This window comes from Triturus cristatus, chromosome 5_1 (assembly GCF_964204655.1).
Source record: "Triturus cristatus chromosome 5_1, aTriCri1.1, whole genome shotgun sequence".
NCBI lineage: Eukaryota > Metazoa > Chordata > Amphibia > Caudata > Salamandridae > Triturus > Triturus cristatus.
In genome coordinates, this window is record NC_140587.1 from 771,512,999 (window position 1) to 771,540,545 (window position 27,547).

At 45.0% G+C, this 27,547-nt stretch overlaps 1 protein-coding gene across 1 annotated transcript in view; it reads left to right on the top strand.

The window, feature by feature from the left end:
* NPC1 (NPC intracellular cholesterol transporter 1) overlaps positions 1-27,547 on the top strand; it is a 318,816-nt gene that overhangs the window by 177,825 nt on the left and 113,444 nt on the right. The window contains exons 7-10 of the mRNA XM_085605758.1: positions 979-1,055; positions 1,138-1,511; positions 17,341-17,567; positions 17,649-17,749. Of these exons, the coding sequence (XP_085461884.1) occupies positions 979-1,055; positions 1,138-1,511; positions 17,341-17,567; positions 17,649-17,749 (779 nt within the window). The remainder of the gene's footprint in view (positions 1-978; positions 1,056-1,137; positions 1,512-17,340; positions 17,568-17,648; positions 17,750-27,547) is intronic.

Consider the following 27,547-nt stretch of genomic DNA (forward strand, 5'->3'; position numbering starts at 1 on the left):
TCAGTGTTTATAATTCAGTGTGCAGCTTGTGCATTGGCAAATTACTGTATGGTAGTGAAAATCGCCATCTTTTGTAAAACATTCAAATTGCCATCCCTCCCACTGACGGACAGATGTGATCATCTCACTAGCCTTTTTCCTATAAACAGTTCAGTCTTCCTTCTTAATAGAAGGCACAGTTAACTAACAGTAATTCAACAGTATTATTCGTGCCAACGCAAGGTTTTAGTCTGATGAATTTTGTGTGAGCAATGCCAGCTATCGCACTAAAACGGTTTATGACCGTAAACAGTTGGAGTTTGGTAGATGGTGTAATTCAGGTGTTTCATTCCGTCACTTTACATTTTGAGGAAATTTTGGCCATGTGCAAATCTGAGATACACATTTCTGTGAAAAGTGCTTATTTTGTATTCGACCAAATTATACATTTTTACAAGGAGAAATACTGTTGGGAAACCAGTTTATTTTTCGGAATGCTTCATTGTTTTCTTGATTTGTCCTTTGATATGTCCTCCAGAATACAAGTGGGATTAGGTCTGTTATCTCCTTTAATGCTTTTGGTTCTGCCGTTATTCACCTGAGTGGAATGAGATCCAGGCCCGTTTATAACTGTACACATTTCACGTAGCATACTCTACACAACTGAATTCCTTCTAGGTACTTGTGAGAGGTTTCTGAGAGAAGTTTCTGGAGAGAAGCCAGGAGTCCTGCAAGTTAGAAATGGTGGGCTTTCAGACTTTTTTCTGAGGGTTGCTTCCATACTGGGATGGGCACACTTGTCGCCTCAGGCCTTGCAGTTTGTTCAGACTTATCAGCTTGTTCTGCGAGCAAGAAGTCTTTACAACCTTTATTTTCCATGAATGCCATAAAAAAACTAAATTATGTAAATCTTATTGATAACAATTTTCCTAAAGATGGTGGCATGAGTATATTAACTCAGAAATTCCATATTCACAAAACTGTTGTTTTCTCTTTCAGGAAAAGAAGTATCACTTCGGAGTACACACCGATTGACAGTAATTTAGCTTTTTCCCTCAATTCACATCCAGAAATAGGTAGATTCACTTTTGAAGTCTTTTAAACATGTTCTTGAATGTGTAGGCATCTGGTTAACCTCTTTCTTTGTATTTTGCACAGCTAAGGAATCAACTTGTTGCGACCGACTGGGCGAAAGATTTGAGAGCTGGCTCAGGCGTTTGTTCACATGGTGGGGGTCCACCTGTGTTAGAAATCCCCTGATTATTGTGCTGCTGTGTCTAATCTTCATTGGAGTCTGCTGTTCAGGACTGAGATATATGCAGTTGACCACAGACCCGGTGGAGCTTTGGTCTGCCCCCAGTAGTCAGGCTCGCAAGGAGAAGGAGTACTTTGATGCACACTTTGGGCCCTTCTTCAGGACAGAGCAGCTTATCATCACCGCACCAAATGCCAAAGTAGACAATTTTTCATCCTACCCATCAGGGGAAATTATACCATTTGGACCACCTTTGAACCTTGACATTCTGTTTGAGGTAAGGAGTAAATTAAAGTAACATTTATTGCACAAGTTTGTATCCGTAAGCATCAATGTACTTTTTGAAGTGGTCTAGATAGGGTATTGGAATAGTCTAGGATGCATTCACAAAGTCCTCGACTTCCATTAATATACATTTTTACAGCAAAATTAGAAATGTTTTTTAGATTGTATTTGCTAAACTAAAAATAGCAGTATTAACGTTTTGTGCAAAATGTATTTAAAATTATACCTTTCACTTTCCTTTTTAAATGTGTGAAACGTACAAAATTAAGATATTGAATAAAAAAGAAAAACTGGTAAAGGGATATCAGGGTAAAGACGTGAAAACAAACTGATTCAGAGAAGCAAGAAAAAGAATGGCAGAATTAGAGTAAAAAGAGTTAATGGCAAAGATTTTTAAAAAGCAAAGACTAAAATGGCACTCTGCACCATGCACAAAATATCAAAATGGTCATTTCCCTGTCAAACGGTCAGCACTTGTGTCATGGCACAAGAGAAATGAGGACATGACAACAGTGACTTTAGTTTTTCTGCAAACCATGTGGTTACTACCTAAAATCACATACGTTGGTAGATTCAGCCCATCTTCTTCCAAACATGTGTGGTAGCCATGATACTCTACTTGTGTGTTGCCCTGAACTGCCACATACTAGTAGAATATCCTTCACCATCGATCTGCACATCACAGTGTATCTGGAAGACAAGAGAGCATTGTAAAATGAAAGTGGGAAAGAATAATCTATGCTCATTACTTCTACCTTTTGATTATTTTACAGCTGTGATGGAAAGGAAGACACAGCTTGTATTTGATTGTAAGACTATTTCTTTTTTAAATGCACTGTTCACGATGTAGCTGACAGGAATTGTGTGGAGGTCTATGAATATCTTTGAAGAAGTGAGTGGCACTTGTGTGGATTACAGGTACATTTTTTTTTAACCTTTATTTGACTTAGTTGGGAGGACTGCAAAGCTAGATGATAAAACATACTTTTCTGTATACTGCGGACAGCTCTAATACAAAATATCAGGATAATTATAAATCTGAAGCAGTGATACATTCAGAAATGTCAGTTGGTACATCATTTCTTTACCAGATATATGATACTCTTCTCACAAATTTGCCGGCCATAGTAACCAAAGTGTGAGCCCACCACACTAGTGCAGAGTTTGTCATCTGACATGGCGGTCTGGTTAAGTTAGAGTTGTCCTGAACTCTGTAGCTGAAGTTTTTTCTCATTTTATATGTAAAGCTTTAAGATACTGGTGCTTTGCTGAGTGAAGGGTAAGCTCTATTATTTGTCACTGGAATAGGCAAGCATTTCAATATATCTGAAACATGTTGTATACCTCCGCAGACTTGTACAATCCACTACTTTGATTGAGACACACTTATTAATCTCAATAAGCAAATCTAATAGTGTTCTTTTCTTAGGTTTGTCTTGACAGTGCGGCTGTCTGCATGACCTATGCGTACAACAGAGGAAGCGTAGCTTGAAAATGGCGTACTGCAATTAGATGCTTTGCGTCTACTCTAGTGGCCAGCTGGAGACGATACTCAGATTAGTGGCTGAATCTCCCAATAACAACTAAGGATACCTGCAGTAACCAGTGATCACTTCCATCTTGCAATTAGTATTTTAAAACTTTTAAAAACGACATTATTAAAACCAGGCCGTTAACCCCTTCGCTGCTAGGCCTTAAACCCCCCCCCCCCCCCCCCCCCCCCCCCCCCCGTGCTAAGCCTTTTTTGGCCTATGTGGGGTAGTGCGCGCTTAGGCCCCTGTAACTTTTTGACCACATAAGGTATCCACGCCAAATTTGCGTCCTTTTCTTCCAACATCATGGGGATTCTAAAGGTACCCAGGGTTTGTGGATTCCCCTGGAGGGGTCCCAGAAATTAGCCAAAATACTGCAAATGTTTTTTTTTTTTTTTTTTTTTGAAAAATGGGAAAAACGGGTTGCAAATGAAAGCGTCTGGGTTTTTCTCTGCAGATGGTATCAAAAAAGGGGTTGTGGGGCTGAAATCACCATTTGCCCAGCTTTTAGGGAATGACAGACTTTTGTCAGAAAACCAACATTTTTTACACAGTTTTGGCATTTGTCTGGGACATAGCGTATTTTTGCTATTTTTTGTGCTTTCAACCTCCTTCCAGTTAATGATACAAATGGGTGTGAAAGTAATAATGGATCCTGGAAAGCTATACATTTTAGAAAAGTAGATAAAATTCTGAATTCAGCAAGGGGTCATTTTTGTAGATCCATCAAGGTTTCTTTATAGAAACTAACAGGTAAATATAGGAAAAATTGAAAATTAGTTGAAAAAAACAGCCTTTTGTGTCAACGTTTTTATCTGTAACTTCTTCTAATTATGACAGCTCTTTGAAAGCAATATACCGTTACATCCGCTGGACCTTCCTGGTTGTGGGGATATATAGGACTTGTAGGTTCGCCAAGAACCCGACGAACCCAGAGTCAAAAACTGAGCAGCAATTTGCAATGGTTTTTTATTATGTTACGGGTATATAGCAATTGTTGTGGGAAAATGTATACATGGAAAAATCGGTATGAGACACATCTATGTATTTCTGAAATTGGAACAACTTATATAGTTTAGAAACAGTACATATTTGCACGTTTTCGAAATTGGGAATACTCGTTCTAGCATGAGAATTATCGGTCATTTTTCAAAATGACTTCTTTTTTACACAAAGTCTTTCATTTGGAAGGCAGAAATGCATAAAAAATAAATAGGTAATAACAGTTGCTTTACAAATCTGAATTACCCTAAGTCTTCCGATAAAAATGGTACCTCACTTGTGTGGGTAGGCATAGTGCCCACGACAGGAAATGGCTCAAAACCCAACGTGAACACACCACATTTTCACAATGAAAATTTACCCTTTTTTGCGTAGTGTCTAGCTGTAGTTTTTGAACACTAGCTCTACTGGCACCTAGGGAAACGTAGTAAACCTATACATTTTTTAAAACTAGGCACCCATGGGAATCCAGGATGGGGTGACTTGACTGCCTCCCACCAGGTTCTATTACACAGAATCCCTTGCAAACCTAAAAAATTGTCCAAAAAACCACATTTTCCCCACATTTCTGTGGTGGAAAGCGCCGGAATCTGCGTGGACCCACAAATTTCCACCCGTTCCCCAAAGTCTTACGAGAAAAATGGTACCTCACTTGTGCGGGTCGGCCTAGTGCCCGCGACAGGAAACGGCGCAAAACGCAACGTGGTCACACCTCAATTTCGCAGTGAAAAATTACCCTTTTTTGGCAAAGTGCCTAGCTGTCGTTTTTTAACCCTAGCTCTGCGGGCACCTTGGGAAACCTAGCAAACCTATACATTTCTGAAAACTAGACACCCAGGGGAATCCAGGATGGGGTGACTTGACTGCCTCCCACCAGGGTCTATTATCCAGAATCCCTTGCAAACCTAAATAAGTGTAAAAAAAAAACCACATGTTCCCCACATTTCTGTGGTGGAAAGTTCCGGAATCTGTGTGGATCCACAAATTTCCACCCACCCCGCGTTCCCCAAAGTCTTACAAGAAAAATGGTACCTCACTTGTGCGGGTCGGCCTAGTGCCCACATCAGAAAACTGCGCAAAATGCAACGTGGTCACACCTCAATTTCGCAGTGAAAAATGACCCATTTTTGGCAAAGTGCCTAGCTGTAGTTTTTGAACCCTAGCTCTGCCAGCACCTAGGGAAACCTTCCAAACTCATACATTTCTGAAATCTAGACACCCGGGGGCTTCCTTGGAGGTATGGCTTGCGTGGATCCCCCAACGTTCCCTACCCAGAATCCCCTGCAAACCTCAATTTTAGCTGAAAAAAATCCCATTTTTCACACATTCTTGTGTGGGAAAGTTGTGGCATCATCGGGCTCACACAAATTTACCACCACCCAGCGTTCCCCCAGGTCTCCCGGTAAAAATGGTGCCTCACTTGTGCGGGAGGCCCAAGTACCCGCGACAGCAAGGGCCCAAAACATTTTTTGATAGGCAATGTTGATGTCGCCTCACTACGTTCCCACACAAAAATGTGTGAAGAAAGTGATTTTTTTCAGCTAAAATTGAGGTTTGCAGGGGATTCTGGGTAAGGAAATGTTGGGGGATTCACGCAAGCCATACCTCCCTGGAAGCCAGCGGGTGTCTAGTTTTCAGAAATGTGTGGGTTTGGTAGGTTTCCCTAGATGGCCGCCGAGCACGGGTCAAAAACCCAGGTGACCCCCCTTGCAAAACCAGATAGTTTTGAGATAGCCAATTTTGATGTCGCCTCACTACGTTTTGGGCCCTTGCCTGTCGCGGGTACTTGGGCCTCCTACACAAGTGAGGCACCATTTTTACCGGGAGACCTGGGGGAACGCTGGGTGGTGGGAAATTTGAGTGAGCCCGGTGATGCCACAACTTTCCCACACAAAATTGTGTGAAAAAAGTGATTTTTCTCAACTAAAAACGAGGTTTGCAGAGGATTCTGGGTAAGGAAACGTTGGGGGATCCACACAAGCCATACCTCCCTGGAAGCCCCCGGTGTCTACTTTTCAAAAACGTGTGGGTTTGGTAGGTTTCCCTAGATGGCCGCCGAGCACGGGGCCAAAAACACATTTGACCACCCTTGCAAAACCAGATCGTTTTGACATAATTAGTTGTTTGTTTCTTCAGCGTGAGAATTTCGGCACAATATTGCAAGGAAAATGTGACAGACATTTTGAGGTTTGCAGGACACTGTGGATAAAATAACTTTTTGGAATTCACAAGAGAGACCATGAACTCCCATGGGTTTACGACAATATCTACAGTTGGTGGGTTATTCTTACATGGAACGTACACCTTGGCAGAGAAACTAAAAAGAGAAAGATTCCTGCACAGCCATCTATTCCTCAAACACACACACATACTGGTTGGATTTGGCACGAGGGCAAGTGATGGTTCAGTATATTAAATTTTATTAACAAGAGATTTCACAAAAATGAAATGCACTGTCAATAATTAAATGGACAAACAAACCGAACCAATGACTTGCAGCTCATGAGCTGTAAAGCCACGGCAAGGCACCAACCGCTTTACAGGCCATTCACACACCTTTCATACGTGATGCACACAAGACCATTGACACCACCAGGCACAAAAACAACACGTTACAACATTCACAAAAAGGGACAAGGTACACCCTGCTTCAGAAAGACAAATATTACTGCACAGCCATCTAATCCTTAAGCACTGACACATACTGGTTGGATTTGGCACAAGGGTGAGTGATGGTTCAGTATATACAATTGTATAAGCAAGAGATTTCACAAAAATGAAATGCACTGTTAATAATTGAAAGGGCGAGAAACTGAACCATTGACTCACAGCTCGTGAGCTGTAAAGCCACGACAAGGCACCAACCTCTTTTCAGGCCATTCATACACCTTTCATATGTGTGACACATACAAAACCATTCACACCGCCAGCCGCGGGCCCATCACATTACAACACTCACACCAGCAGACAGCGCCATTCAAGGTCCCATCATTTTCACACGCCCACATTCTTGACACAGCAATCACACAAGCTGATGGATTGCGTGGAGTGGCACTCAGCTAGCAGTGTGTGTAGTGACCAGCAGCAAGTCACTACTCACACACCGCCAGCCGAGCGCCAGTCTCCGCACACCGCTATTCAAGCGCCAGTCTCCGCACACCGCCAGCCAAGCGCCAGTCTCCGCACACCGCCAGCCAAGCGCCATTCCAGGCACACCGCCAGCCAATCGCCAATCCACGCACACCACCAGCCAATCGCCAGTCCACGCACACCGCCAGCCAAGCGCCAGTCCACGCACACCGCCAGCCAAGCGCCAGTCCACGCACACCGCCAGCCAAGCGCCAGTCCACGCACACCCCCAGCCAAGTGCCAGTCCACACACACACCAGCAGCCAAGCACCAGTCCAGGCACACCGCCAGCCAAGCGCCAGTCCACGCACACCGCCAGCCAAGCACCAGTCCACGCACACCACCAGCCAAGCGCCAGCCTACACACACCGCCATCACATTTAGGATTTTTTTTAGACAAAAATAAAAACACAAACAAATTGCAAATAGATACAAATCTACTAACACAAAATCTGAAACTAAATACAGTGCACTAATGCCAACCTTGAAACAGAATCAAATTTTTTAAAGGATACAGACCAGGCAGTTCACTTTACCACTCATGGATGCTCCCAAAATTTATTTTGCGTGTGGTACGCTCTAAAACAAGCAGGGACACACAGCCCAGGGTTAGAAGGACACTCCTGGCAGTACATACGAGTCTCCTTCTGCGTACCTCTTCGCCAACAGACTCTACATCTCCTAGTGGGAAAGTCTTTTGAGAATGTGGGAGGAATGAAATCAGGAAAGTGGCGATCTTTCAATTGAGCCACATCCTCCACCACTCCAACTCTAGGAACACTTGTCTGTTCCACAACAAGGCTGCCTATCACAGATTGCTGAAACTGAACAAAAGTCAACTTTGATGCAGGAGAACACTCCTTGAACACAACAAAAGCATTGAAAGTTGCTAAATTAAATAGATGGATGGCCAACTTCTTATACCAAACATAAGCCTTACGAATAGCAGTGTAAGGTTCACACCTCTGATCTACTGTATCAACACCACCCATGTGCTTATTGTAGTCTAAAATGCACACAGATTTGCGCACTTCAGAAATCTGACCCCAAACAGCCACAGGTGAAGTACTCTCATCATGGATGGTAGTCAGCATGTACACATCCCTCCTGTCCACAAATTTCACAGCTAGTAGTTCATCACTACGCAAGGAACTGCACTGTCCCCTCTGAAGTTTTCTGCAAACAAGCTCTTTTGGATAACCTTTACGGTTAGAGCAGATTGTGCCACAAGCAAAAGTGTCCACTTTGAACAATTCCTTAAACAATTGCACAGCAGTGTAGAAGTTATCAAGGTACAAATGGTGGCCTCTGTTAAACAGTCCTCTAGCAAGATCCCACACAATTTTCTCAAACTCCAAAAGTGGACGGGCAACCAGGGGGGGTCAATAGTGGAATCCCTACCAGTGTACACACGGAAATTAAAAACATATCCTGTCCTACTCTCTGACAACATATCCAGCTTAATTCCATAGCGTGCCCTCTTGCTAGGGATGTACTGCCTAAAAAACAAACGGCCCTTGAACAAGACCAAAGACTCATCAATAGATATTTCTTTCCCTGCAGTATAGATCTCTGAAAATCGATCTTCAAAGTGATCAAGAACAGGCCGAATCGTAAAAAGACAGTCACAGTCAGGGTGATCTTGTGGCAACGCCAAAGAATTATCAACAAAATGCAGCATCCGTAGCAAAAGCAAATACCGATCACGAGTCATAACTGCAGGAAATATGGCCGTTGCCATCAAGGGACTGGTAGACCAATATGAAACCATGGAAAGCTTCCTCATCAAACCCATCGATAAAGTCGGGGGCGCTAGAGGGCGCACGGCGGAATGGCTGCCGATTAAGACAGCTCCGCTGGTCGGGACCCTATTCGGCTAAAAAGTGCGTGATGCAGAGGCTTTAAAAACTCCACCGGCCACACAGAGGTTTCGGAAGTGCTTGGCACTGAGAGCGGCGCACAGGAATACCTTGAGGATAGCTGGAACATGAAATAACGGCGTTTGAAGGTCAGCGCGCTGAAAGGATCTGCCAATCCTAAAATGGCGGCGCCCACGGAGCTGGCGAGGCGGAGCAGATAACTTGGTGGACGGAGCTGCTGGAGGTTGGTGCTTGTGCTCTCGTTGTTGGCCCTACATGCTGGAGTGCAGTGGAAGCTAGCGGGGCAGCGCACGGAGATGCTGCGGAGCCGTTGTGGGAGCAATTAACGTTTAAGTGGATGGCGCGAAGGGGACATGGCAAAATGGCGGGCGCTACCATCGCTGGAGCGGCGGCTGCTCGTTTAGGGTAACTTCGCATTCTGGATGAGGTGCGACGGGTGCAGCCTAACAAGCCTCATACGATGCCTCATTTGTGACGCTGCTGCGGTAAGGCTTTGTGATCGTCGGGCCGGTCCTGTCTCCTGCCATTGCACGCTGTGTGGGAGAGACACGCACAGGCGGGAAGCTGGGCATAAGGCGATTAACCACGGACATACCCGCGACTTGCCAGCCTGGTGAGTAGAAGTGCCAGCAGATCCGCCCCCCCCCCCCCCCTGCGAAGGGCGTGGGGTCTTGGGTCGGTGGCAGAGCGTCCAAACTCCGTTCGCAGACGCCGTATTGGAGGCTTGGCTGCTCTCTGGGCACAGTGGACCGGACAGGCGGAGTGTGCCCCTACGGCAATAATGGATGACGGTGTTATGGGGCCAGAGGGTACATGGGGCATCGACAATGTGGCTGGATACTAGCTCAACTGTGCGGCAGAATGTCCTTCCTGCTCCCAGAGCCTGACATTTACTAGTGTTTGTGGTGCAGTGTGTTGGTGCCATGCGCAGAGGTAATGCTGGGTCAGAACATTAGCTGAAGAAGCATCTGCATGCAATGTGAGCGACAACATTCAGAGTTACGGATTGCGAGTTGCCCAACGTGCTTGCTTATAAGGCCTGCCGGTTTGTTGTAGGGAGGCTCAGCTGGAGTCACGTGTTGCCAGTGCCCAGCGGGCGCACTTAGGGGTACGATGGGTAAGCCGGATAAACAGTCCAAGCTCACATTTGAAGCCAAGCGGAATCCTAAAGGGGCGATGGATACGGAGCTGGAGCCAGATGAGGCGTCTGGTAAAGCCCTGGAGGGGGTGCTTCATGCCATACAACGAAGTCTGCAAGACATTAATGGGAAATTGGACTCATTGACACACCGCGTAGATAACATCTCGGCCAAGCTGGACAAGCAGTGAGAACGTCTGGACGAGGCTGAGGATCGCATAACGGCAGTGGAGGGTGAGTCGCACACTACAACGCGCAAATGTTCCGAAATGGAAAAACTGCTGGAAGTGATTAAAAATAAAGCGGATGACTTAGAAGCGAGATCGCGACGCAATAACGTCCGAATCGCAGGTGTGCCCGAGACGACAAACGCGGGGAAAATGGAAATGTATGTGGAGGACATGCTGCGAGAAGTCTTTGAGGCTGCCAATTTCTCGACGATGCTGCTCATAGAACGCGCCCATAGATCCCTGGCCCCGAAGCCACCACCGGGTGCACCGCCTCGACCCATCATCGCGCTGGTCTTGAACTATAGAGACAGGGATGCAATCCAAAGGCTGGCACGGGAAAAGCAGCAAATCGTATATCAGAGCAACAGCATTGCTTTCTATCCTGATTTCACTATGCAGGTGCAAACAGCCCGCAGGGAATTTAACCCGACCAAGAAGAAGCTTTGCGAGTTCTGGATTGAATATGCGATGCTGTACCCGGCTCGCCTCAAGGTGACGCATGATGGGAGGTCCACGATCCTTCAGACTCCCAAGGCGGCGCAGGACTTTCTTAAAAAAGTGATCACCAAGCGTAAGAAACAGAGGAGAGCGGCACAGGATACAGATGATGCCTAGTATGGGAAGCAACATGCTAACTACATTGCTGCACTATGATTGTGGATGATGGAAATGACTAGAGGAGACGACTGGAGCGGATAGCTGGAGCAAAAATTCGGAACCCAGATCCTGATTGGTGGGTGTGTGGCGACCATTGCTCTAATGGATGTTGTCGCTGTGCCCTGACTGATAATAGAGGGACACCTTTCTCCCATCGCTGCTGCGGTTTGGTCGCTGGCATGGCGGCGCACCTGCGGATATAATCCACTTCACGGTCTTTGGCTGATGGTAATGTATGACCGATGCATGCATTATATTTCTTCCTGTCGGAAAGATGGACATTGGCTGGGAAGATAGCAAGTACGGAATAATAGAACTGACCAAAGACTGTACCAATTAGGATCCAAGTGACCGTGGCAATTATTGCTGTTTGTTATTCTGCCATTGGGGTCCTAGAGAAGGGGAGATGAGGGTCGGTGTAATCATAATTGTGTTTATTATTTCCGTTCTGCTGTTTCATAAGAAATACCTGTTGCTAGTGGGTACTTTGGAAGCTACTTCTCTGTGTGGGGGTGGGGTCAGTCTGACAGAACTCGGTACGGCATTAGTCGCTGCGACTTCAGATGGTTATATATCTGCACTATAATTTTAACTCCTGAACACATCCACGATGTTGGATGAAATTGTGTGCTCTTGGCGGGTTCCCCCAAGCGGGTGATCCCCATCACATGTTTGATATGTTGTTCGTGCAATTTGGGGAGTGGCTTTGGCGTAGTTGGGTTGCCAAAGTGGGAGGGAATTGGGTGGGGTTGGGGTTTGTTCTGCAGACTGTGGGGCTTGAGACACATCGCTGATATCTGGGCCATTTGTGATATGTTATTGATGTCATGAAGCTTACACTTAAAGTGATGGTACAATTGACAGGGGCTCAGCGGCAACATTTTACAGGTTAATGTTTGATGTCAGAGAAAGGTAGATCACATCCAGTGCACATCACTATGGTAACATGGAATGTTAGAGGCCTGCATAACCCCAAGAAGATACGCCAGATTTTTGCCTATTTTAACAGGTTACATGTCGACATTGCGCTCCTTCAGGAGACGCACCTATCCCCTATGCACAAAAATGATATAGGGAAAAGATGGGCAGAGACAGCTCACCGCTCCGCATATTCCACATACTCTAGGGGGAGTAATGGTGCGAAAGGGGACGCAGTTTATTATCGATAATTCCCAAATAGATGAACTAGGCCGGTATATCCTTCTGACGGGACGCATCCGAGGTCAGAGGATCGCCTTAATAAATACATATGCGCCAAATGTAGATGACCCTGAATTTTTTCAAATGATTTGGCGGAAAATTAATGATTTACCTGAGATGCCGCTGCTTTGTGGTGGAGATTTCAATTTAGCCTTAAATGACACAGTGGACAGATCGGTAGGGTCACAAGAGCCACATAGAAGAGCGGTGGTATTACTGCGGGATCTTGTGGCCGACAAGAAACTGCTGGATTTCTGGCGGACCTGACATCCGAGCGCTAGGGAGGCCACTCACATCTCAGGTCAGCATGGTAGCTGGTCGCGCATTGACTACTGGCTAGGAACAGAGAAGCTGGCGACATGGATGAAGGGCATTCATCGTTTGCCTAAAACGTTATCTGATCACAACCCTGTGCTTTTGACTATAGATATACCGCACTACACGCCCCCACCATATATTTGGCGTTTCCAGGCAAAAGCGTTGCTAGATACTGTATATTACGAGACTATTAGTAAGACAATCACAGAATATTTTATGATGAACAAGCCAACCACTGACGACCCTGGGCTGTTGTGGGAAGCATTTAAAGCCTATATACGAGGAGTGTGTATTAGCTAATAAAATTTGCACAGGGCACACGCCGCAAACGGTGCTCGCTGTCGCTGATAATGCGGGTGAGCTCCACTATGATGCTCCGAATATACTAAAGGCGTTTATGGGCGCATATCGAGAATTATACGCCTCACAATCCACAGTTACGCAGTCGGACATCCTGTCATATATGGAAGATGTGGCCATTGCATGGCTGTCACTCACAGAGGGAATATCTCTCTATGCCTGTCACAGTTGAGGAAGTAACTGAGGTAATTAAATCTCTTCCAAATGGCAAAGCGCCAGGGCCAGACGGCTTTACCTCTGAATTTTATAAGGCTTTCGTAGATCTCTTGGCGCCCCACCTTGTAGAAATGTATGGTGTCGCCCATGACCAGGGTATATTACCACCCACATTGCGAGAAGCAATGATTATTGCCCTCTTGAAACCAAATAAAGATCCGGAGCAATGCGACTCGTACAGGCCTCTGTACTTAATAAATGTGGACACTAAAATATTAGCTAAATTACTCGCTAAACAACTACAACCCCTCATGACCAAACTTGTATTGCCGGACCAGGCTGGATTTATCCCCAGTCGGTCCACCACTCATAATACGCGCACACTGTTCGCACTCTCACATTACCTGATCCCATCAACAAAAGCAGCTGCAGTCCTTTTGGATGCAGCAGAAGCGTTTGATTCAATTGAGTGGTCGTATCTGCACGCAGTGCTGCAGCGCATGGGATTTCCTCCAATCTACCTACGGTGGGTTCAGATCCTTTATACAGCTCCTACAGCACGCATCAGGGTTAATCAGTATGTTTCGGAAGCCATACCAATTGCAGGGGTGCCCGTTATCCCCACTACTTTTTGCCCTGGCGCTGGAAATGCTGCCGTGTAAGATACGGCAGGGTCATCATTACTCTGCGCTCTAATTCCCGCAGAGGCCGCTGCATATAGTTGTATGCAGACGACATGGTGCTATATGTGCGCAACCCTGAAGTGCATTTGGCCCCTTTGCTGAGAGAGTACATTAAATTCGGGCGTCATTCAGGGCTCCAGATTAATTGGTCTAAATGTCTCATCATACCCCTAACTGACATTACACAGCCGTGTACTATGGAGTTCCCTCTTGAATGGCAAATGGACCCTGTGAAATATCTGGGCATCTGGTTCCACCGGGACCCAGAAATTGTGATTCGGACTAACTACGGAAGGGTGATAGGGGCCCTAGAGGACAAAGTCAGGCGTTGGATACAACTCCCGCTGATATTAGCGGATCATATGGCCATTGTTAAAATGGTTGTCCTGCCCAAAGTACTGTACCTTTTTAATAGCATACCTATTGAACCTCCAGCTATGGTATTTAAGCGACTGAACACAAGGGTAACAAAGCTGATATGGGTGGACGGACCGGCCCGAATTGAGTTGCGCTCCCTGACTCTTCCCTACTCCAGAGGAGGACTCCAGGTTCCAAACTTCCTACTATATTACCTATGTGCGCAGGCGCAGTATGCGCATTATTGGTATCATAAGGTCCCTTATTTAACACAGTGGAAATAGAGGAGGGTGATGCACATCCACTTCCGTTGATGGCTATATTGCCCTATTGGAGGCCTCCGTTGCATTCCCGAGACATTAATACCATCGAGGCCACGAGTGCCGCATGGCGCAAAATGGGCAAACTAGCGGGTAAGTTGCCGCTATATGCTCCTGAGATGCCTTTGCCTAAACATCTGGAAATTTCAGTTACGCAGGAGGATGTGGGGTTAAAACTGCTCCAACAGGTGGGAATTGTTAACATGGGTGATTTGTATAAGGATGGCATGTTTGTTGGTATTAATGACCTCGCCTATATTAGCAATCCGACTCTGCTTTTTAGATTTACGTATTATAGACTACAGGGGGCCATACGGAAGCTCTACCCCTCTTATCCGGAGGAACCTTCGCAATTAAAAATGCTGCAACTGCTGCTCACTGACCAAAATGGTGCTCATATGGTGTCGAAACTTTACAATAGATTGCAGGAGGACATTGATGGTAGCGCGCATAAAGCCTTATCAAGATGGAACGCCTGTTTGGATGAGCCTCTTACAGGGAAGAATGGACTAACTGTTGCGCACTTACGAGCATGCTTACGCCAAATGGTAATTTGCGTATATCACATTATAAGTATTTGCATCAAACCTATTAAACTCCAGCAAGACTGTGTAAATATGTGCAGATGCTCGATGTCACAGATGTGGGGTGGACAACGCCAATTTTATACATTTGGCATGCTATTGTGGGCCGATCAATGCGTTCTGGGTGGACGTGGTGGAGAAGCTGGGGAGGATGGTGGGGGTCCGCATTGACTGTTCGATCCGCACCTGTTTGCTGGGGCTCCTACGGGACGTGCGAGCTACTAAGAGAAAATTCTGTGTTATAGCCTTGTTGCTGGCCAAACGTAGAATATCACACAGCTGGGGCAGTAAAAGTGCTCCTACCACTAAAGGTTGGTTGGAAGATATGGCCTACTGCAAGGACACGTTACAAATGTATGAGGAGGAGCTGCCCACTGGATCCAAGCCTAGAGACTACTGGAAATACTTGGTGCTATATTTACAAGGAACTGTAGCTAAATAATTGTACATCACATTGTCAATTGTAAAGTAAAAATGCAGTTGTATGACATCACTATGTATTTGTAAGGTACTGGAGGAAGGTTGTGGGAGTCCTACAGTCTGTAAGTTGAATTGGAAATGGCAAGTCCTGTTAAATGCTAAAAAAAAGAAAGAAAAAAAAAACCCATCAATAAAGTCAAACCCAAAAACTTCTTCATCTCTTCCAAATTTGTGGGAGTCCACCGGGTAGCTCTAGAGTGGGACCTAAGTTTGTCACTGTTGTCCCTCAAAAACTGTTCAGCATGCACATTAGTCTGCTCAACAATCTCACCCAAAAATACATCATCCATAAACAACTGAAAAAACTGTATAGGCAAAAAAATTTCACAATCCACTCTACGCCCTGCATCACCACTAAAGGCAGGCATCACCGGCTGCACCATGTGTGGATCAACCCAGAGTCCAGCACTTCCAGTAGGAAGCCTAGCAGCCTCAGGATGCAATCCAGATGCCTCTTGCACCATTGGCACAGCAGTATCCTCCTCTAAAACAGGCACTTCATCCGCACTGAGAGTAGCTTCGTCTGCACTGAGAGTACCTTCATCATCCGATGATTCCATGTGGAGAGAAAACTCACTGCCTGAATCTTCCCCTCCCTCAGACGCACTGTCAGTCTCATAATCCTGCTCAGAGGAAGATTCTAGAAGCATACCAACCACCTGCTGAGCAGTCATTCTACGGCTAGCCATACTGCTTACTAATAACAGTAACTTGTCAAACAAGTCAACAACAACAAACACTTTGTAAAATAAAGCAATAAACAAAATGCACCTTTATCAGAAATACCTGAGCCCAGCTCGTCATGAGCACACAAGGGGTAATATAATTAATTGGGCAGGAGTGATGGTCCGCTTGGGATGACTGACCGGCCTGGAATATCTGTTAGAATATGATAATTACGAAATAAGAGATCATCCTAAAGTTGGCCATTAACATGCAAGTCACTGCAAACTATTTTAAGTTAATAGATAGAGGAAACCTAGCAAAAGGAATGATATGTTTGTAAAAAGCCCCCTCTAGACCCATTAACAAAGATGGGAATAATTTTAAGTTTGAATCATCAGCAATAACAATTAAGGCATTTTGCAATTGTGTAGTGATGTAATCTATACTCGTTTCCAAGGCTTTTAGAATATTTATCCTCTAGAGCGAGATCTGAAGTATGAGTGCATACATTTATCAAAATCAAAACGAATAATCTTAGTTCAAGAGGATATAAATGTACTGCTCAAGCAGCAAAAATTCATCTTACCCAGTACTGTTTAGTTTGGATTGATACATCTTTGTTGGTGTGCCATAATCATGGCTCTGAGCTCTAACACAACCTGTGTAGCAGACCAGACCTGTTTCCATTGTGTTGTAGTTGCTTCCAATGCGGCGTGGTCATGATTCAGAGAGATGCTGGCATGGACATAAGGGGACATGATGGCGTAGAGACTGTGCAGATACTATTATTAAATTAAATAAATCGTCTGTGAAAGCCCAGGTTTTTTTTATGTGAATGGTGAACTTTAGAAAATGCTAAAACTTTTTAGGCTTGTAATTGCTCTTTAAGAATTGTCCTTTTTTATTTATGTTTTATGGTTCTATTGTTTGACACCTTAGTGTGAGCCAGGTCAGAAGTGCCTAGTTCTCATCCCCACAAGTGTTTCTTTTATCTTGAGCTAACGTAAAGGCCTCTGTCAATCTTTTATGTGTTTCTTCTTTTGAAATATTAGTTGGATACAGTTGTTCTTGTATTTTATGTTGTACTCATTTGATCTCACTAATTTGTGACCTGTTTTGCTTGTTTCAGGTGCTTGACTTGCAAAACGCAATAGAAGGCATAACGGCATACTATGAAAATGAGACTGTAATGTTGAAGGACATCTGCTTGGCACCTTTGGCTCCCTACAACAACAACTGTACCATTCTCAGTGTACTAAATTACTACCAGAACAACTATCAAGTACTCAACCATTCTATCGGCGATGTCTTCTACACTTACGCTGACTATCACTCTCACTTCCTATACTGTGTTCGGTAAGCTGTTTAAAATTGCAACTGATTGTTGCTTGTCTTCATGAGGACGCACACTGACCATGCATTCTTGCTGTTTTCCAGAGCCCCAGCCTCACTAAATGACACTACCGTCCTCCATGATCCCTGCTTGGGTACTTTTGGCGGACCAATCTTCCCATGGCTAGTGTTGGGAGGATACGACGGTGAGTACTGCATCATTCTTCCCACTGTGCTTATTATGCTGTGCATGCAATGTGCTGCTGAGCTCATTCAGCGAAGGCTATAGCTGGAATGCACTTTACAGTTTAAATGAAAACAGGCGGAGCCATGTAAACACTTTTATGCATGTGCTCGGATCAGTGCAGAGACTGCAGCAAGCACACAACAGTATGTAGGTCGCATATTGCAGTAATTGCAAAAGTAACTCTTTTTGTAACTCAAAGAAAACGCAGAGAGAAGAAAGCCTGTGTCAGCTGAGTTTGTGTGAAATAGGCAAACAATGAGGTCGTCAGTTTCACTTTAAATTGACTTTTCATATTGAGTAAACTAAATTTGAATTCACCAGGACCCTACGGATAATGGTACCGAACAGATCAGAGACTAAAACAAAGTGAAAAAGCCAGACTTGGTACCCCAACAGAGCTATTGATGGGATGCAAATCCATATATCTACATCCTTACATTTTAGTTGTATTATACATAACTTGAAACATTCCAACAAAAGGAGGTCCTTAACCCAGCTTGCAACTTACCCGTTAAAGTACACATCTAAGGCTGTCTGAGTGCAAGCCATGGCACTGACAGGAAATCCTAGTTTTATTGCCTCAGAATCTACCTTTTAGGTCTCGCCTAGCGACGCAGCGAAGCTGCTCGCTAGCGAGATCTATTGTTGCCGACTTGACTTTGGAAGGGGGACAGGAGATGTGCACTTTCTCAGACCGGCGATGTGCACGCTCACGGTTTGTGTATCAGCTTGGTCCAGGACAGCACATGGGCACGCGCACGGCATGTCTTTAAGTTTGCGCCTGGAGCTTGCCCCCGGACAGCAGATGAGCACACGCAGGCGTCTCTAAACTCGGCCTGAGTTGAACGCGCACAGCGTCTCTTAACTTTCAAGCGCTCCCACCGCGTGCTCGGCTGGACAGCCCCATCAGCCTGAGTTGGCGGCGGGTCGGCGCTTTGTGCACGGCTGAGGAGAAGCGCTGTTTCTCACTCAGGAGGGACTCGCGCCCTGTCCCTGCCGGCATCCTCCCATTGCGCTCGAGGCTGAAGGTGGGAGGCTTCTGCGGCTGCAGTCCCCATGTACTTACGAGGCGAAGGAACAAGGTGGACAAAAAGGTAGGGTTTGTTTCAAATAAAGCATAATTATAACATCACTGTAAACGATTGGCCCGATGATGACAGCGCAGGAAATCGAATAAGTGCTGTGGCTCATTAGTTGATTCAATTCCAAACGTGTACGGCGTCTTTTACTGAGGAGATGTGCACGCATACAGACACGCGATGTGCACATCTCCTGTCCCCGTTCCGTCGTCGCAAGCCTCATGCAGTTTCACTTTGGTAATGTGCACGCGCGATCAGTTTCGGGATGTCCTCCAGCCCCGGTGAGCGACGCGCTTTCGCTTGTTTGTCTTGCATCAGCGAATCTGATGTGAGAGCGCTTGTAAAGCAACACCTATGTTTTAGTGTACTCCAATACGCCAAGGGAGCCCACAGTAAGTGGCACTGCTCCAGCCCTAAACTGGCCTATCCACATTGCAAAGGGCTGGCCTGGCCTGACTAACACTGCCCCTTTTTTTTACCCACTTTTCAGAGGGAGCGGCTTCACATGCGATTAACCAGCCTCCAGTTCGTTCCACGTATCCGAGGCATCATATTTCACTGACTTTGGCCCAGCCTTACCCCTCTTTTTAAGTGAGATAAAAAACGGGAGTATCTCATAGGGGCGTGGCCGCTGTAATAAAGGGCGTGGCTTAAAACAAAAGCTAAAAATGTGTGCTTAGCATAGTGTGCCGCCCGACTGGTATTTTGCTGCTTCTATCCATTCATCCAGATATATTACACAACAAATAACATTACCCCTACAACAAGCCCGGACTATTGGCTTAACGTTGCTTTCCACCCGTTGCTTTTCTGTCCGTCACTTTCCCCCTGTTGCTGCTTCACGTTTTTTTTTTATTATTCTGTTACAAGCGCACAGCTTTTTTATTTTATTAACTTTGCTTTCCACCCATTTTTTTTAAATTCCTTTACGAGCGCTGCTTATGTCATGCCGCCTTCCTGAACAGCAATGGTAAACTCCCTTGTTTTCAAAACGGCCACTTGGAGATACACTCTTCATGTACAACAGGATTTGTGGGGTTATTTTGTTTTATGACTGGAAAAGGTAGCGTTTAGGGCATTTTTTTTGAAAAATAAAAGTGGTGTTTAAATAATTATTCGCTTGAAAAACGGATTTAGACTTCATTGTCATTGCAATTTTTGACATGCCTCAAAAAGCATTCGTATGCTCGGATTGAGTGTGTACTCAGAAGTACCCCATGGCACAATTAGGCACTGACTTAAGTGATTCCCGATCATCGTGCACTAAGTAGTCTGCAAGGCTTCTGAAGGTCGTGAAGCATTGGTGCAAGAAAAAATGAAAGTAGTTCAGGCAATATTAAAGATTTGTTGATGTAATCCAGAGTAAAACGGCATTGTTCTAGGGCTGGAAGGAACGGACTCTGTCAGTCTTCAAGTCACTGCTTTGTCATTCGCTAACCAAGTCTGCCAAGGGAAACCCAGATGTCTGCCTTGTGATTGTTTACGTTACAACAAACAAATGATGGACGGAATGCTGACAATGCAGACATTCTCCCCCAGTCAAGAGATCTGGGTTAAATCCATCGTTCTTTTGCCCACTACGCCACCCCAGTTTAGACATGGCCATATGCAAATCAGTCTTGACCCTGTGCCTCATGGGAACAGTCCAGCCCGAACTGCCAAGCCATGTCTTCCCTGGACCGGAATCAAGCATCCTAGGACCGGTTTCTGGCTATCAGCCATCATCAGCCAGGATAGCTTGACTCCAGTGGCGTAGTGAGCACGGGTCCCACGTCTGGGAATACCCATCCCACTTAGGGCGAAAAGCGTTACAACAAACAAATGATGGACGGAATGCTGACAATGCAGACATTCTCCCCCAGTCAAGAGATCTGGGTTAAATCCATCGTTCTTTTGCCCACTACGCCACCCCAGTTTAGACATGGCCATATGCAAATCAGTCTTGACCCTGTGCCTCATGGGAACAGTCCAGCCCGAACTGCCAAGCCATGTCTTCCCTGGACCGGAATCAAGAATGCTGACAATGCAGAACATGGATTTAACCCAGATCTCTTGACTGGGGGAGAATGTCTGCATTGTCAGCATTCCGTCCATCACTTGTTTGTTGTAACGCTTTTCGCCCTAAGTGGGATGGGTATTCCCAGACGTGGGACCCGTGCTCACTACGCCACTGGAGTCAAGCTATCCTGGCTGATGACGGCTGATAGCCAGAAACCGGTCCTAGGATGCTTGATTCTGGTCCAGGGAAGACATGGCTTGGCAGTTCGGGCTGGACTGTTCCCATGAGGCACAGGGTCAAGACTGATTTGCATATGGCCATGTCTAAAATGGGGTGGCGTAGTGGGCAAAAGAACGATGGATTTAACCCAGATCTGTTGACTGGGGGAGAATGTCTGCATTGTCAGCATTCCGTCCATCACTTGTTTGTTGTAACGCTTTTCGCCCTAAGTGGGATGGGTATTCCCAGACGTGGGACCCGTGCTCACTACGCCACTGGAGTCAAGCTATCCTGGCTGATGACGGCTGATAGCCAGAAACCGGTCCTAGGATGCTTGATTCTGGTCCAGGGAAGACATGGCTTGGCAGTTCGGGCTGGACTGTTCCCATGAGGCACAGGGTCAAGACTGATTTGCATATGGCCATGTCTAAAATGGGGTGGCGTAGTGGGCAAAAGAACGATGGATTTAACCCAGATCTGTTGACTGGGGGAGAATGTCTGCATTGTCAGCATTCCGTCCATCACTTGTTTGTTGTAACGCTTTTCGCCCTAAGTGGGATGGGTATTCCCAGACGTGGGACCCGTGCTCACTACGCCACTGGAGTCAAGCTATCCTGGCTGATGACGGCTGATAGCCAGAAACCGGTCCTAGGATGCTTGATTCTGGTCCAGGGAAGACATGGCTTGGCAGTTCGGGCTGGACTGTTCCCATGAGGCACAGGGTCAAGACTGATTTGCATATGGCCATGTCTAAAATGGGGTGGCGTAGTGGGCAAAAGAACGATGGATTTAACCCAGATCTGTTGACTGGGGGAGAATGTCTGCATTGTCAGCATTCCGTCCATCACTTGTTTGTTGTAACGCTTTTCGCCCTAAGTGGGATGGGTATTCCCAGACGTGGGACCCGTGCTCACTACGCCACTGGAGTCAAGCTATCCTGGCTGATGACGACTGATAGCCAGAAACCGGTCCTAGGATGCTTGATTCTGGTCCAGGGAAGACATGGCTTGGCAGTTCGGGCTGGACTGTTCCCATGAGGCACAGGGTCAAGACTGATTTGCATATGGCCATGTCTAAAATGGGGTGGCGTAGTGGGCAAAAGAACGATGGATTTAACCCAGATCTGTTGACTGGGGGAGAATGTCTGCATTGTCAGCATTCCGTCCATCACTTGTTTGTTGTAACGTTGTGATTGTTTACAGCATACCAAGTGAGTTTACATATTGACTACAGCCCCAACCCCTGTCTTGCCTTACACTATTAACACAGAGGATGCAAGCATCAAGGACTGCCAAAAGTGCACCTGACACATTTATACATGCAGGGGAAATTCCAGGTCAACCTGTAGAATCGCAACTAACAAGCATTTGCAATGCAATTGGTCTCGCATTTGCGAGAGTTTGAGCTATTGGCATTGTAAATGACATCGCCTTTTATTTATGTGTTTTGAAAACTTGCAAACGGTGTGTAAATACTCACTTTGTACTTATAGAAGCAAGGCTGGCAGTAAAAGAGGCGCAGTTACTGCCAGCCTTGCTTCTCATAAGCAAGGACTATAAGCACCGCTTGCACGTTTTCAAAACACGTAATTAAAAGCATTGTCATTTGCAATGCCAATAGCTCAAACTCTCGCAAATGCGAGACCTATTGCATTGCAAATGCTTGTTTGTTATTTATTTATTGGATATTATTAAGTATACAGTTATTACTATGGATGACACATTTCCAGAAGCAATAGTGACAAACAATTATGAAAATATCTTATCTTCTAGGTTTAATATTAGATGTTACTATGAACCCATTGAGCCTTTGAAATGAGTGAGTTTGTTCGGTAATGTTAATTGATTCAGATCTTATATGATGAGCATCATTGCTGGAGATGTGGTTGCATATATACATATGTGGCAGTGGCGGATGGTGAGCTTTGAAAGTGGTGAGGCGTAAAATGCTGGTCATACTGTACCGTAGCGAGCGAGCTTGAACAACCTAAGGGTGTTTCTGGGGGGGCGAGGGTTCGCCCCCCCCCGAGAAAATTTTGAAAAAAGAGTGGAATGGAATAATGGTGCATTTTCAAGCAAATTTGAGAATGCAGGAAGGTTATTAAAGCAATTGTGAAAGTGCAGTTATTACATTAGTGCAGTTTGCATGCAGCTCTGAGATAAGTTAATAGCTCACTGTTGTATGTTAGGATTTTAACTTCCAAACTGCAAGTAACAAAACAGGTTAATGTGCCTGCTGCAAAGAACATGTACCTGATGATGATCACAAAATGCACATGATCTAAATAGGTCAGTGAGACCCTGCTTTTGTCAGAGAGATCCTTTTGTTCCTTGCAGCAGGCACATTAACCTTCTGCGCTACCTTTCCATGAGTCAACAGTTCCACTAGCGAAAACTCCTTCCGCATGTAACATGAAGGAAGTATAAGTTCTATCCAGCCAGGACAGAGGAAATATCTCAGGTATAATAAAAAGAAAAAAGCCATTCCAGGTCCCAGTCCTGATCAAAGTTCTTCGGGGCTTTACTCCTTTGCGTAAACAACATGGTCATTACAGTGTAAGGTGCATAGCGAAATGCATACTTAGCAATGCTTCTTACAGCCCACTGAATCGCAAACAATACGCCTTGTAGCACAGCATTAGACTTCAAACTATTGCTGACCTTTGTAAATAAAAATTCAGGCATGCACTATGATTCGAAAAGTTGTGATCTTTGAAATTGCTTGGCAAACAAGCGTCTTTGACTAAAAGGTATTAAAACAGATCAAAGAGCTGGATTACAATAGAGATAGGAACCACAAGTTCACTTGCATGCTGACATTTCATGTTCATTTCATACCATATTCGCTACCTGTGGGTTTGCCCGTTTCATGCTAAGCTGATTATTTGAGTCTCGAGATGGCGCTGTTGGTAAACCGGATTTATAAAGCCAGCCCTCGAGTCTCTGCGCTATTCACTTTGGTGCGAGTAAACCCCGTCAGAGCCATTGTACAATTGCAGTGCGTTATATCAAAATAAAACTGGGCTGTGACTGAGTTCTGCAGGATGACGTGTCAGTATTCCGTGACAGCCACCCTTACTTGTATTTATTTCATTTATAATGCACAAAAGTGACGTAACATGTCTATCTCCTACATGCTCATAAATAACACAACACTACATACATATAATTATGCCCACACAAAAAAGACAGAAAATTAAAACAAATATACCCACATCAATATTACAATGTCCTAACTACCGTGAGCAGTTGTTTAAGGTGCAGTGCATCAAATGGTTAAGTTAATATCGACACGAGGCATTTTAGCCCAAATTCTGGCACGTTTTTAATTACGTTTTGATAGAACGGCAAGAAGGTGTTTAATATTTCAGTCATCGTTCTCTTTAATGGCGCCAATTGCTCATTTAGAAAAATGTCATTTAACTGGTAGAAGAGTAATTTTCGTTTGAGTACAGTATGATTAAAAAGATCATTTTTGCAAATGAGCAATCGAGGCCCGTTGTGGGGATTGGAGAGTAGGAAAATGCCCGTCAAATCAGACATCACATAACAGTTCAGGCCAAGGTCTTGGACGTGTTTGCTTCAGTCTGTTTTTGCAGAACTAATTATATCCTTGTGAATATGAAATGTGACTTGTACTTGAGAGATTTTGAATCAATTTAAGTACCGGTTTGTTTTTTGTTCTAGCAGATAAGTTACCCCAAATTTTCGGGCCGTCCGCCCGCTAAAGGATTTCGGCCTTCAAATCTTAAAATGCGTTTAGTCACCTCCGTTGCTAATGTTAGGTGCCCAGCTGGGAGAGTAGAAATGCAAGGAAAGTCTCGGAAGTCTCGCGCAGGGGATTGAAAATAAAGTAAACTTACCTGACCGGCTCTGCCATCTCTGCTGTCTGCTTCTGGGCCGGGGTCCGCATTTGGCGCCTTCACCGTGTAGTCTTCTGGGTGCTACTGGCTGGCAAGCCCTCTCAGGCTCTCAGCCAATCCAGACGCTGCTCCAGAGTCCAGCAGCGCCAACATTGGTCTGGAGCAGGGTCACTCCCTGCCCTTTAGGAGACCGGGGGCTGCGAATGAAGCAACCCTCGCTCTCCTAAGGGGAAGGCTTAGTGCGCATGTTCGGGCTGGTCTTAAAAGTGACCAGCCCAAAAATGAACATGCGCACTATTGCGCTGTCACTCGCCCTGAGTGATGCCGCTGCCCCGCCCCCACCCCCTCCAGCGTCCCTCCTAGTTCTAATTCTAACGCTAATTCCATTGCAATCAGGAGTCCTGATTGCTGGAATTAGCGTCAGAAGTAGAACAATCGATTTCTCATTGGTGGGCGATTTTTCATTGGTGGGGCAACACCCGAACGCCCCCAATGGACGCACTGCCACTGAATTATGTGGTTTGTATATACATATATAACATATATCCGATCCGTCTTTGTTAACCCTTTAATTTCCTTATTTCTGAGTCTTGCCATATAAGGAATACCTGCCAAATTTGAAATGTTAATCACCCAGCTGTCTCCTACTTTCTGGGAAATGTGTTTTCCCACAAAAATGCATGAAATCCACTGGAACAGGATGTACAAAAGTATAAAAAAGACAACTAGTATTGTGGTATTAATGTCACTGTCCTTGGTGTCGATGGAAACCTGAAAGAGAGTTTGCTGGAGATTTTGCCAAAAATCGCAATTTCTGCTTCAGTGAAAGAAACTGATATGTGCCAGCCCAAACAACAGAATACATTGTAATAGTGAGCATTTGGAATGGAGCTAAAAGCAATTGGTCCATGAATAGCTCACCTGGCTCCTGACATATGAAATTTTGTTAATGTGTTTGAGACCTAAATAGGTCCCGTTGGGATTGTAGATCTAAATTTACTTGGGCTGAAAAAGGCCATGCTGCCTGTCAGAACTAGCCAAGGAGCTTCAGCACTGCTCCCATATATGGTCTTCTTAATGCTCCTGCTCGGAGGTTCAGACACACTGAGGCGAAGAGCCGTCCTGAGACCCAAATTTATTGTGGAGACTCTGATTTTGGAAGTGAAAGGCCCCAAAGCCAGCATCCACATACAGAATGGTGCTACTCTGAGTCTTTACCAGGAAGGAAAGTCAACTGAGTGGTCTTACAAGGGGAGCACTGATACACTGAGAAAAGACTAGGATATGCTATATTCATTCTAGAGGCTCTTTAAAGAGCCAGATATGTGAAAGACACTGCCACCCCTGTACAATGATGTGGCAACAATGTGAATGAAATGCCAGACAGGGCCACACCAACTAGGGAACATTTCGCTGCAATGAACTGGAACAATTTGTGAGCCTGCTAGGAAGAATACACATCAGGAAAAACTGAAGCATCATTTCTGAGCAGTTACCTACCAATGAAAATGCGCCTAAAGAAGCCAAGGGGGCTGAAGAAAAGGAGTTTTTTTTGCTTGTCGTGACAGTTCCCCTCAGCCATCCTGAGTTGAGGCAGATGAAACCATGTAGCCAGTCTAACTGATGCAAGTCACTGCAATCTGAACATAAATATAGTTATCCCTTATATAGAGTGTGAACATTTTTCGTTGGAGGGCAGGAGATATGAGCTGAAAACAAAATCATGCAAACAGAGGTTAGGTTCAAAACTGGAGGGAGTAGCGAATTACTGTGGGTAAGATCTAAAATGAAACAATACATACATTTGAACAATGTGAAATCTCCACAATCGCTGTCCTAGAGCTTGATGGTACAATTGCTTGTAAATGTGCCCCTTGCTTCAAAGTTGAGCAATATCAAGACTCGTTCCTCTAAATGGAGAACACCATTTAAGATGGAGGTATAGTCACCAATTTTCCAACAGACATCATTCTGGCTCACTGAATTTAATAGATGAGCATGGAAGGCCAAGGCCCACGTTTTTAGAGAACGGCTTTGTATGGTATTTTATTTTTTGGTGTAGTCTGTAGCACTATCTTTTCTAACAGCATTTCAACAGTGTTTATATAATGTTACCCGTTTAGCAGCTACTACAGACACAATCTTGTAACTATGCAATGTGTTTTATAAGCAGGGACACACGAGTTTGCAATTCTGAAATGTTTTTGGGCTAATTTTGGATTTGCCGCAGTTGCCACATACTTTTATAGCTGGGGTATAATTTCCTGATTTCAGCAAAAATACATTTTGTTTCTAGTTAAAAAGGATCAAAAGTTACTATTACAAAGTGCTTCGTCTGTTACAGCACAGTGCAGACCTCTTGCAAAGGTTAATTGGTCACTGGTTGGTTACATGCTGATTTCTGTAGTCAGGTGTTCAGTTGGTACTTGTGAGGTGAAACATTTAGCCAAACAGTACAAGTGTGTGTTCAAATGACAAAATGGTGAAAATCGTCTCCAGAGAGCATGCCGCATTATGCTTTCAAAGGAGCTGGCCATTATGGGGGCAGGTAGTCCCTGTATGTAAACACCAAACACTAATTAGATGACCATCTTAAGA